Source organism: Cherax quadricarinatus, chromosome 42, assembly GCF_038502225.1.
Source record: "Cherax quadricarinatus isolate ZL_2023a chromosome 42, ASM3850222v1, whole genome shotgun sequence".
In the NCBI taxonomy this organism is placed as follows: Eukaryota; Metazoa; Arthropoda; class Malacostraca; order Decapoda; family Parastacidae; genus Cherax; species Cherax quadricarinatus.
Genome location: NC_091333.1, coordinates 16,126,577 through 16,139,613, shown reverse-complemented (window position 1 = coordinate 16,139,613; position 13,037 = coordinate 16,126,577). Strand labels below are relative to the sequence as shown.

Below are 13,037 nucleotides of genomic sequence, written 5' to 3'. Positions count from 1 at the left end.
CCTTTTACACTTCAAGAACTGGAGGCAACACTCTCAGCTTGCCGATCATCGGCAGCTGGGCCCGACGACATTCATATTCGTATGCTACAACATTTACATCAGTCAGCCCTTGCAGTCCTATTACGCCTTTACAATCTTATTTGGTCACAAGGAGTTCTTCCACAGCTGTGGAAATCCGCCATTGTTCTCCCTTTCCGCAAACCAGGCACTACGGGACATGAAACCTCCCACTATCGTCCCATTGCTCTTACCAGTGCAGTTTGCAAAGTAATGGAACGCCTAGTAAATAGACGTTTAGTGTGGTATTTAGAGACACATAACAGTCTCTCCACTCGTCAATATGGCTTTCGTAAGGGACGTTCTACCATAGACCCCTTACTACGCTTGGATACGTATGTTCGTAATGCCTTTGCGAATAACCACTCAGTTATTGCCATATTTTTTGACCTTGAGAAGGCATATGACACAACTTGGAGGTATAATATTTTAGCCCAAGCCCACTCCTTAGGCCTTCGAGGCAATCTACCATCCTTCCTTAAGAACTTTTTAACTGACAGGCATTTCCGTGTTCGGGTTAATAATGTGCTCTCCCCGGACTTTATCCAAGCTGAAGGTGTCCCCCAGGGATGTGTTCTGAGCACAACACTTTTTCTCCTTGCTATTAATGATTTGGCCTCTAGTCTTCCATCAAATATTTGGTCATCACTCTATGTTGATGACTTCGCTATTGCCTGTGCAGGCGCTGACTGTCACCTCATTACAGTTTCTCTCCAACATGCAGTCGACCGTGTTTCCAATTGGGCCACCACACGTGGGTTTAAATTTTCCAGCACTAAAACCCACCAAATTACTTTCACTAGACGCTCTGTCATCTCCGATCATCCTTTGTACCTCTATGGCTCCCGTATCCCTGAACGTGATACAGTCAAGTTTCTGGGCCTCCTCTTTGATCGTAGGTTATCCTGGAAACCTCACATTACCTCTCTGAAGGCAACTTGTCACAGCCGGCTGAACCTTCTTAAAACCCTTGCTCATCTTTCATGGGGAGCTGATCGTCGAACCCTCCTCCGCCTACATTCCACCCTTATTTTATCGAAACTTGATTATGGTGACCAGATCTATTCAGCGGCATCTCCTGCTACTCTCTCTAGCCTTAACCCCATTCATCACCAAGGATTACGTTTATGCCTTGGTGCTTTTCGCTCTTCCCCTGTCGAGAGCCTCTATACAGAAGCGAACGTTCCATCCTTATCCGATCGCCGTGATGCCCATTGCCTGCGCTACTATGTACGCTCTCATGATCTCCGCAATCCTTCCATTTATAGAATGGTCACTGATATTAGTAGACATTCTTTATTTGTTCGCCGCCCCTGTTTACTCCGTCCCTTCTCTCTTCGCCTTCATTCGCTCTTGTCTTCTCTTCAACTACCACCTTTCTATGTACATGTAGCATCTCACTTTTCCCTACCCCCCTGGGAAGTTCCAGCTGTTCGAGTCTGTTCTTTCTCCCTCCCTTGCTCGAAAGCCCAACTGTCTACGGTCGCTTCCCGCTCTCTTTTTCTTGACCACTTTCACTCTCATTCTCATGCCATTGCCGTGTACACAGATGGCTCTAAGTCTTCTGACGGCGTAGGATTCGCAGCAGTGTTTCCGGACAGCGTCGTACAAGGGCATTTACTATCTTCGGCTAGTATTTTTACTGCTGAATTGTATGCCATCCTTACAGCACTTATCCGTATTGCATCTATGCCTGTGTCATCATTTGTGGTTGTCTCAGACTCCCTTAGTGCTTTACAGGCTATACAAAAATTTGATACACCTCACCCCTTAGTCCTCCGTATCCAACTTTGGCTACGCCGCATCTTTACCAAGCATAAAGATATTGTTTTTTGTTGGGTCCCTGGTCATGTTGACGTACAGGGCAATGAACAGGCAGACACTGCTGCGCGGTCAGCAGTACATGACCTACCAGTTTCTTATAGAGGTATTCCATTTACGGACTATTTTGCTGCAATATCTTCCCACCTTCACACCCGTTGGCAACAACGTTGGTCTACTATGCTCGGCAACAAACTTCAATCTATTAAACCGAGTATAGGTTACTGGCCGTCTTCTTATCACCAGTGTCGAGGTTGGGAGACTACTCTCTCCCGTCTTCGCATTGGCCATACTCGTCTTACTCATGGATATCTCATGGAGAGGCGTCCTGCTCCTCTCTGTGAGAATTGCCAAGCTCCATTATCAGTCAGCCACATTCTGTTGGACTGCCCACTTTATCAACGAGCACGCAGAATTTACCTCTGTCGTCGTCTTCGCTCCGCTACTCTCTCTTTACCTTCCCTTCTCGCTGATGGACCCACCTTTCATCCGGACTCTCTCATTGACTTTTTGACAACAACTGACTTACTTCACAAATTCTGATACCTTCAGCCCTTTCTACTTCAATCTCTTGCTACCCTCTACCCCCGTACTATCCCCTGCCCCGCTGTTTTCTGTAACCTGCTGATCATCCCTCCTCCCTTCTGCCATCCAATACCCTCGCTTCCTTCCCTACCCTGCAGCGCTGTATAGCCCTTGTGGCTTAGCGCTTCTTTTTGATTATAATAATAATAATATATTTAAATTCAGCATCCCAAAAATATTTAAAAACATTTTTATAAATGTGAAATGAAAAAACTGTTGGCCATTTATTTTAATTTATCATCCTGTTATTTATGTATTCTGGATTTATGTTAATGGTTTTAGGGCTGCTGCTTGAATAGGATGGCAGTATGCATATTAAATCAATCATTAGAGCCAAGCAAGATTCATGGGCAGCAAATGAATGAATGACTGAGGCCATGTCATCTTCTGCTAAGGAAGTTAATAAATCATTGGCTTTCTCTCCCTGGCACAGTGTAGAATACCTACCTCCCAGCCTTCTTACCCTACCACCCTACCTTCCTTTTTTAATTTGCTGAGTGGCCATCTTATGCCAAGGTAGGATGACTCAAAGAAAACATTCACCATTATTCACTCAATAGCTCCTTTTCCAGAGGTGTGCTGACATCAAAATCAGTTACCTTCTGACTATACCATCTCTCCTTCAGAGTGCAGGCACTGCACTTCTTACCTTTGTGACTTAAGGCTGGATAACTAGTTTTCCTAAATCCTTTCATAGATTACCTTGCTTATACTCCAACACCAGTTACATTAAAAAAAAATTAAAATATAAAAAAGAAGTTACATTAAAAAACCACTCCTATCCAAAAGGCTTACACAAGCCTGCTGGATTTAAAGGCAATGTAGGGTGACAAAGGGTATAATTCAGAAGGATGAGGAGGGTATTTTGAGGTTTGAGCATGTATAGAGAATGCAGAAGAATAGCTTGGTTAAAAGGGTGTGTTAATCTGGAGTGGAAGGTAGGAAGGGTAAAGATAATTCCAGGAATGGTTGTAAGGAGGGGAGGGGTAAGAGAAGGTGAGTTTTAGGGGCTTGAGCATCCATCTGTCTATACACTCAACTATTTGTGGTTGCAGAGGTTTAGTTGCAGCTTCTGGCCCCTGCCTCATCACTGATTGTTACTAGGTCCACACACACCCTGCTTCATGAGCTTTATCATACCTCTTCTTAAAGCTATGTATGGATTTTGCCTCCATTACTTCACTCCAGATTGTTCCACTTCCTGGCAACTCTGACTGAAGAAATACTTCCTAACATCCCTGTGACTCTGAGTTTTCAATTTCCAGTTGTGACCCCTTGTGTCCCATCTCTCAAACATTGTCCCTATCTACTTTGTCAGTTCCTCTCAGTATTTTGTCATTATCACGTCCCCCCTATCCCTCTTGTCCTCCAGTGTCGAGTTGATTTCCCTCAGCCCCTCCTTGTAAGATACCCCTTAGCTCTGGACTAGTGGTGGTGCAAACCTTTGCACTTTCCCTAATTTCTTGAGGTGTTTGACCAGGTGTGGGTTTCATACTAATGCTGCAAGTGGTTTTTAAATTACATGCTATTGGAGTGTGAGCAAGGTAACCGTTATGAAGGAATTCAGGGTAACTTCTTAGTTGGTCTCAAGTCGTGGAGGTAAGCAGTGCCTGCCTTCTTGAGGGGTGGGGGATGTTGCAGTCAGAAGTTAACCTAATTGTGATGTCAGCACATTTCTGGAGAGATGGCACTTGCATGATTTTTTTGTTACCTGCCTTGGTGGGAGATGGCTGTCGAGATAAAAACAAAAAAGTAACTGTTAAAAGTGCAGGAATGCGTAATTATGATGTATTTATTTTACTGGTTCACAAATCTCTTGAACTTAATAATCCAAAGATGTCTTCTAATATTGGCCTATTGACCTTTTAATGAATCTGATATTAATGCATTGAATATTCTCTTGAATGTTTCATACAAGTATTTTATGTTAATTAAACACTGATAAATTTTGGAGAACAGTTATACAAGTAAAATGCTGTCTCGTAGACATTACTTGCATAGCTTAACCCTTAAACTGTCCAAACAGATCTACGTTCACATGCGTAATGCTCCAAAAGTAGATCTACATTTTTTTTTACATATTTTCAAATATAACAAAAAAAATGTAGATCAAAGTTTTTTTTACATACTTTCAAATGTTGAAAAAACATAGATCTACATTTGGACAGTTTAAGTGTTAACAAGAACAGCGGGAAGCTGGGGGCTTGGGGGATGTCGCCTTTCTTAGCCCAGCAGGCAAGTTAAAATCTACTGATGCTACTATTAAATGTTGTAAGTTACTTTTTTCCACATTTATTGAGCTATGCAGAAAAGTTGCACTTCTTCAATGTAGCATGTACCCAAAATTACATTGAGAAGGTTTCTTAATTGACAAAAATTCCGAATGACCTTGTAGATCAAAGTACTGTTACATAATTCTTCATGAAGTACTCTTTTTTTACCCCACACTGTCAGCGTTATTTGGAGAGGTAATTTCTTCATAGGGTGGTGTTCGTGTAATGTTTTGAGACGGTATTGGATATGATCTCCATACATGATTCTAATGCAAATATAATAAAACCCATGTTAAGCATACTTAATGAGGCATGACACCTGATCACTAAGTTACATGATGAGATGAGCTGGAGTTAGATCCCAATGAAAACAGAGTTGAGTACATGGGTAATATTTGAGGAGGCTTTTATCTTGCATTAGTTACTACATTAACTGCTGCATTTTTTAACATTTATTTTATTATCTGCAGGGTAATGGAATGTCCTTGTGCACGAGCTGGTGCACTATGTTGTACTAGGCAAACCTGTTTGTGTAAGAAATGTGACAATCCCCTCAACATTCTGCATGCACTTGGCCTCAGTATACACACTGCACGTGTTGATGAATGTCTCATGCAGAGTTTATATAGTTATAATGTAAGTTTTTTTCATATTAATGTTAGAGTAAGCTTCCACCGAGACATAACAGTTCAAATGGCCTTCAGAAATGCAACATATCCACCCCTCCTTCAAAAAGTAGGCACTACTTTCCACCTCCAGGATTTAAGTTTGGCTAACTGGTTTCTCTGGGTACCTTTGGAAATGTTACTTTGCTCACACTTCAACATTTTGAGCCATAAAAACCACTAAGTTTCCACTCCAGTGTAACACTTAAAGTAACTTATGGGATTCTCAAGACCTCTGCACTCAATTGTTTTATCCCTTCCCTCCCTCTGAACCTTCCTGGTATAACCTCCACCTTTTCTGGTATAACTTCCTACCCATGGATTGGTTGGCATTGCTCTCGCTTCACACACTGAGTGTCCATGGATTGATCCCTGACATGGGTTGGAAATGTTGAGTGTTTCCTTAAACCTGCTGTCCCATGTTCACCTAGCAGTAAGTACCTGGGTGTTACTGGTGTGGGTGGCATCCCCTCCTCAGCTCTCTGAATTTTACTTTAGTAACCTTACACCATCTTCTAATTTGTTTCTAATTCTTTGCATATTATTCACTCCAAATAAAAGGACCAAAATTCTGTTATAACTTAAAAAAAAAAAAATTGAAATTAACCAAAATGAAGCTTCTCTATATAAATAAGTGTAATCATATTTACATCATGCATCTCTTGAAACTGATTCAATGTAATTTTAAAAACTGCCATTCAAGTTTTTCTAAATTGTCAATCACTACTTTAATTTTATTGAATAATTTTATAATTTTCTTTTAACTCTGATTACCTTATACAAGACACTCAAGCTTCAAGAATTTTTCTTGTATCTACATTTTAGTATAAAGAAATTTTACTCCTAATGAGATGCATGTGTGTGTTTGTATTATTTTTCCCTTTGTTTGTTTAATTAGATAATACTCCACTGAAGTGTATTACTTTCTACATTTGCATAATGTTTTAAAAAATAAATTAAAATTTTTGTTTCTTTGCTAAGGTTACATTGTATGTTTACATTTCATAATTTGATTGGTACAAAGAAAGCCACTATCATGGTGAGGCATTTCAGGCAGACTTTATCTAATACTTGTAGACTATTTAAGTCTAGACAGGTGAAGAGTGATAGAATACAATATTCAGTATTTTACTCTGTTAATAAGAATGAGGTAGTATCAGATAATTTAAATATGTGGCTTAAGATGTTTTAACAAATATAATTAATACTATATGAATGATACATTACAACAATTTGCTAAAAAAGACAGATTAATAGTTTATTAGAGGTGAATTTCAATAAATATTTGACAGTATTCATATGATTGAATTCTATTTTCTTGGAGACTCATGATTATTAACAGATCATTGTGCAGTGGAACCTCAGGTTTCATACTTAATCTGTTCCAGAAGGTTGATCTAAATCCAAAATGTACAAAAACAGAAGTAATATTTCCCATGAGTAATAATGTAAATCCAATTAATCCATTCACACGCCCAAAAGTATTAATGAAAAATACATTTTATACAGAAAACAATGAGAAATAAATATAAAGGACTAATGAAATGAATAAATGAACATTTAAATCACTTTTACCTTTATTGAAGAGTCTTCTTGGTGTATGGGTCCTGTGTAAGGGCAATGTGTGGTGTAAATATTATGCAAAGCATTCGGAGTGTGGTATGGAGGTATGGAGCTACTAAAAGTATTAGTCAGAGAGCTGAAGAGGGGTTGTTGAGGTGGTTTGGTCATTTAGAGAGAATGGATCAAAGTAGAATGACTTGGAGAGCATATAAATATGTAGGGGAAGGAAGGAGGGGTAGGGGTCATGCTCGAAAAGGTTGGAGGGAGGGGGTAAAGGAGGTTTTGTGGGCGAGAGGCTTGGACTTCCAGCAAGTGTGTGTGAGCATGTTAGATAGTAGTAAATGGAGACAAATGATTTTTGGGACTTGACGAGCTGTTGGAGTGCGAGCAGGGTAATATTTAGTGAAGGGATTCAGGGAAACCTGTTAATATACATTTAGCTGGACTTGAGTCCTGGAAATGGGAAGTACAAGGCCTGCACTTTGAAGGAGGGGTCTGGGATATTGACAGTTTGGAAGGACTTCTAAACTGTCATATCTGAGCACCTCTGCAAAGACGGTGAGTATTTCAGCGAGATGAAAATGTTGAATGAGGAAAGGATTTTCTTTCTGGGGATTTTCTTTCTTTTTGGGTCACCCTGCCATGGTGGGAGATGGCTGACTTGTTGAAAAAAAAATATATATAAAAACATAATAGAGAATGTAAAGAAATAGTAATTATTGTATGTATACTATATTACACACTTAAAATGGAGGAGATGCTGGCAGAGGTTTAGGTTGGTGGAAGATAGCACTGGGCAGTGTATGTTGTCGGTGGCCCTATAAAGCTTCAACAACATTGGAAGAGTTAGTTTTGTCATCCTACTTGCTTGCTACACTCTTAATGCTATACTTTATCGCTGGCTGGCACTATAGCCTTTATCGTCTCCTGCTGCTTTAGTATCGTACATATCTTAGAATCATTGAATCACTGATTCTTGCCTTTTTTATCAAAGGACTGGCACTCTGAACTTTCTTTGGCTCCATGGCGGCTTATTTAGCAGTTGCAAGCACAAAAAACAATGCATTATTATGAAATGTTTCGGATGAATGCGTGGAGTAATGTTTACTGAACAAATAAGAAAGGCAGACTGAGTCAAACATATGAGCGGACACATCTGATACGTACGATTTCCGGGTGGAGGTAAGAAATCCAGACCAAAATTTTGCCCCAAAAAGTGGTCTAAATCCGAAACGTACGATATTCGGTGCGTACAAAATCCGGAGTTCCACTGTACTTTGATTAGTCTAGATCTTACTTCAACAGGCCAGCTGTATCCCACCAAAGCAGGGTGGCCCAAAAAGAAAAAAAAAATTTCTTTTTAACTTTAGTAATGTATACAGGAGAAAGGGTTACTAGCCCCTTGCTCCCGGCATGTTAGTCGCTCCTTACAACACACATGACTTAGAGGAAGAATTCTGTTCCACTTCCCCATGGAGATAGAGAGAATAAAGAACAAGAACTAGTAAGAATATAGAATAAAACCCAGAGGTAGGTGTGTGTGTGTGTGTGTGTGTACTCGCCTATTTGTGGTTGCAGGGGTCGAGTCATAGCTCCTGGCCCCACCTCTTCGCTGATTGCTACTAGGTCCTCTCTCTCCCTGCCCCATGAGCTTTATCATGCCTCGCCTTAAAACTATGTATGGTTCCCGCCTCCACTATGTCACTTTCTAGGCTATTCCACGGCGTGACTACTCTGACTGAAGAAATACTTCCTAATATCCCTTTGATTCATCTGAGTCTTCAACTTCCAATTGTGACCTGTTGTGTCCGTGTCCCTTCTCTGGAACATCCCGTCTTTGTCCACCTTGTTTATTCCGCGCAGTATTTTATGTTGTTATCAGGTCTCCCCTGACCCTCCTGTCCTCCAGTGTCGTCAGGCCGATTTCCCTCGACCTTTCTTCATAGGACAATCCCCTTAGCTCTGGGACTAGTCTTGTTGCAAACCTTTGCACTTTCTCTAATTTCTTGACGTGCTTGACTAGGTGTGGATTCCAAACTGGTGCTGCATACTCCAGTATGGGCCTGGGCCTGACGTAAATGGTATACAGAGTCTTGAACGAATCCTTACTGAGGTATTGGAACACTATCCGTAGGTTTGCCAGGCGCCCGTATGCTGCAGCAGTTATCTGATTGATGTGCGCCTCAGGAGATATGCTCGGTGTTATACTCACCCCCAGATCTTTTTCCTTGAGTGAGGTTTGCAGTCTTTGGCCATCTAAACTATATTGTGTCTGCGGTCTTCTTTGCCCTTCCCCAATCTTCATGACTTTGCATTTGGCAGGGTTAAACTCGAGGAGCCAGTTGCTGGACCAGGCTTGTAGCCTGTCCAGGTCTCTCTGTAGTCCTGCCTGATCCTCATCCGATTTGATTTTCTCATTAACTTCACATCATCTGCAAACAAAGACACTTCTGAGTCTATCCCTTCTGTCATTCACATATACCAAGAACAGCACAGGTCCTAGGACTGACCCCTGTGGTACCCCGCTTGTCACTGGCGCCCACTGACACCTCGTCACGTACCATGACTCGTTGTTGCCTCCCTGTCAGGTATTCTCTGATTCATTGCAGTGCCTTTCCTGTTGTGTGCCTGATCCTCTAGCTTTTGCAGTAACCTCTTGTAAGGAACTGTGTCGAAGGCCTTCTTGCAGTCCAAAAAAATGCAGTCGATCCACCCCTCTCTCTCGTCTTCTGTCACCTTGTCATAAAACTCCAGTAGGTTTGTGACACAGGATTTTCCTTCTCTGAAACCGTGCTGGTTGTCAATTATACACTTGTTTCTTTCCAGGTGCTCCACCACTCTCCTCCTGATGATCTTCTCCATGACTTTGCTTATTATACACGTTAGTGATACAGGTCTGTAGTTTAGTGCCTCATGTCAGTCTCCCTTTTTAAAAATTGGGACTACATTTGCCATCTTCCATACCTCAGGGAGTTGCCCAGTTTCAATTGATGTATTGAAGATCTTTGTTAATGACACACACAGTATCTCTGCTCCCTCTTTAACCCTTTGAGGGTCGACAGGCCCTCTCAGAGACTCGTTCTCAGGGTTGGCCAAATTTAAAAAAAAAAAAAAAAAAATTCTTATGAAAAGTTTTTTTTTCTAAACATTATAGGCTAAACAAAAAAATTTTACCATCAATACTTACCGAGATATGGAGGCGTGAAGTTTGCCAAAATTGAACAACATCTGGTAACATCGCCGACTGCTGTCACCCGGTATTTTTCTATTTACTTTATGTACTATTTTCAATTATTTTTCAATTTTTCTTTTTCTGAGTAACTTTTATGGCCTCTGAGGCCAACATGATAATTATTTTGTAAGTTATTTCTTTTTCAATACTACACAATAAGGGCGTAAATACTGTTGTCATTATTTTGTTTATAGAAAATATTTACACAAATGATATGAAATGTTGTTTATTACTATTTTTCTATATTTTATATACACATATACAGTCACAGGGAATGTTTCTAGAAGTTCTGCAGCCTGTGGAAGTCTTTGAAACATGGTGTCATGCACAGTGGTGTTTTACACTCCTCACACATAAAACGAGTGTCTCTGCTTTGTTATGGGCGTTTCCTTGTATGTGCACAGACATAACACCTCTTCTGAGCCTTTTTCTTGAAAGCAGTAGCAGGCAGTTTTACCAGGAAGTGATCACCATGCTTCAGACGAGCAGGTAGTTGTTGATAATTTGGTGGGCAGTCAATTGCAGGTGTTCTTCCTTGGTACTTGAATACTATTTGTCTGATGACAGACAAACAGAATTCACCATACTGTGGTTTGTTTCTGGTCCTCATCTTATATATATTATAAGCATTGAGCATGGAAATATCCAGAAGATGGAAAAAGAGTTTGATGTACCACTTATAACTCTTGCGAACACAATCAGCAAACCCAATCTGCATGTCACATTTGTCCACTGAATGCATGTTGAAGGTGTAATCAATCACAGCTCCAGGTTTTAGAATGGGTTCATTGCTCTCTCTATGCTGCCTGCCACTGTCTGCCATTTCATTAGGGTGAACTGATGACAACAGTGTGACATCTCGTTTGTCATGCCACCGAAATGCCATGATGTCATTGGCAGCAAACGCCTGCACCTCACTTCTACGAGTGCCAGCGTCAAACCTGGGCATATGTTTCCGATTTGCACGCACTGTGCCACACACATCTGTCATGTTCACTCGCTAAAAATCACTGAGTGAGGGGCTTGTGTACCAGTTATCTGTATATAATATATGCCCCTTACCAAGGTATGGTTCTGTCATTGTTCTAACCACATTGCCATAGATGCCCAATAACTTCCTGGTATTTTGCAATGTATAACTTCCAGTGTACACAATAATATCCAATACCAGACCACTGTAACAATCACAAAGCACAGACAACTTTATACCAAAGCATTTCCTCTTGCTTGGTATGTACTGCTTGCGAGTCTTCCTTTGAACAGAATCAAAGACTCGTCAATTACAAGCTTCCTGAAGAGGTAAAAATGCGTACTGAATTTCTCTTTCAGATACACAAACACATTCCTAATCTTATATAACCTGTCGTTTCTGTCAGGCCTGGTTTTGTCTGAGAAGTGAAGCATACGTAACATTAGCACAAATCGATTCCCTGGCATTATATCACTGAAACCTGGGGTTGCAATCAGGCAGTCTGTTGACCAGTATGATTTCACTTTGTGCTTATACACATGTGGCATAAGCATTATTGTGGCAAAGAAAAGGTACATTTCAGCCACAGTTGCCTCCTTCCACTGGTGTAGACGTGATTTTGGTGAAAGTAATGTTTGCCATGGTGTACTCGTATGTGTTGCTTTCCATGACAATACTTTCCATCAGGGGTTTGTCAAAGAATAACTCAAAACATTCCAGTTCAGTGGCATTGTTCCAAAGTGTACAAGATGGCAGTATTCCACTTTGGCTGTCATCAAACTGGTGGGGATTTGGAACAAAACTGACAGCTTCCTACCAATCCCAGGTGCGGTCTGCTGGTGGGTACTGGACGGTGACAGGTGGTTGTGGTGGTTATGGTTGTTGTGGTTGTGGAGGCTGTGGTGGAGGCTGGTGTGGTGGGTGGGTGGGGGATGGTGGCCTTTGTTGTAGATCAGCTGAGGCAGCGGCGTGGGTGGCAGCATGGCCCACTGCTGGTGCCTCACCGCCGGCACCACTACCACCACACACATTTTCCATCCCAGTTGCAACAGTATCATCGTCATTTTCACTGTGTTCCTGTTGTACAGCCACGGGATGTACTCCGAGATGTACTCCTTCCCCTTGGAATAGCATATGGCACACTACCAGAGCGCATATATCGTCGTATATACTGACGCTTCACTGGGGAATATTGCACTTCACTATCACTACTGGAACTAGTTTGAAGAGCTTGTAGTTCATATTCACTATCACTTATCACAAATGCTCTCATCTGAGTCTGGGATTTGGGAAAATAGGAGTTTCCTCTTGGATTCTGGTACAACTGATTGTGAACAAGACAGCCCAGCACCAGAGGTGGAAGGCTGAGGGTCATCTGGGTTTTCCTCACTATTACCGATATTATGGTCATTAGTTTCGGTCAATACCTCACCAAAACCTTGAAACTCGTCTTCACTGGCACTTCCATCTGTATTAGAACTGTCACTGGGGAACAAAAGTGTCCCAATTTGCTGATGAGTGAGGAGCTTCTTATCACGAGGCATGGTGGACATTGTTTACTAAGATGGCATTCCCACAATGCACCACTGGGTCCCAGATTTTTTCTACCGCGCTCACCGACCACACAGACCCATTCTCTCACATCTAGGCCTACCAGCCTTTTCCCCCGAGATTTGAGGGCGCTAGAATTTATGCGTACTAGTACGTCAAAAACCCCTGCGCGTAAGCCGTACTAGTAAGTCCGAAACCCTCAAAGGGTTAAGGACCCACGAAGAGATGTTGTCTGGTCCCACCGCCTTTGAGGTGTCAAGTTCGCATAGTAGCTTCTTCACCTTCTCCTTGGTTATATGTACCTCATCCAGCACACCTTC

The 13,037-nt window shown here is 41.5% G+C and overlaps 1 protein-coding gene across 9 annotated transcripts in view; it reads left to right on the top strand.

Moving 5' to 3' along the window:
* The window catches only part of LOC128695715 (uncharacterized), a 150,148-nt gene that overhangs the window by 127,057 nt on the left and 10,054 nt on the right, over nucleotides 1-13,037 (top strand). For 5 of the 9 annotated variants that reach the window (XM_070093324.1, XM_070093318.1, XM_070093320.1 and 2 more), the window contains one exon: nucleotides 5,207-5,372. The exons of 3 other annotated variants lie outside the window; for them this stretch is intronic. In XM_070093324.1, the coding sequence (XP_069949425.1) occupies nucleotides 5,207-5,372 (166 nt within the window). Of the gene's footprint in view, nucleotides 1-5,206; nucleotides 5,373-13,037 lie in introns of those variants that run through there. One more of the 9 variants, XM_070093326.1, reaches the window with a different exon arrangement.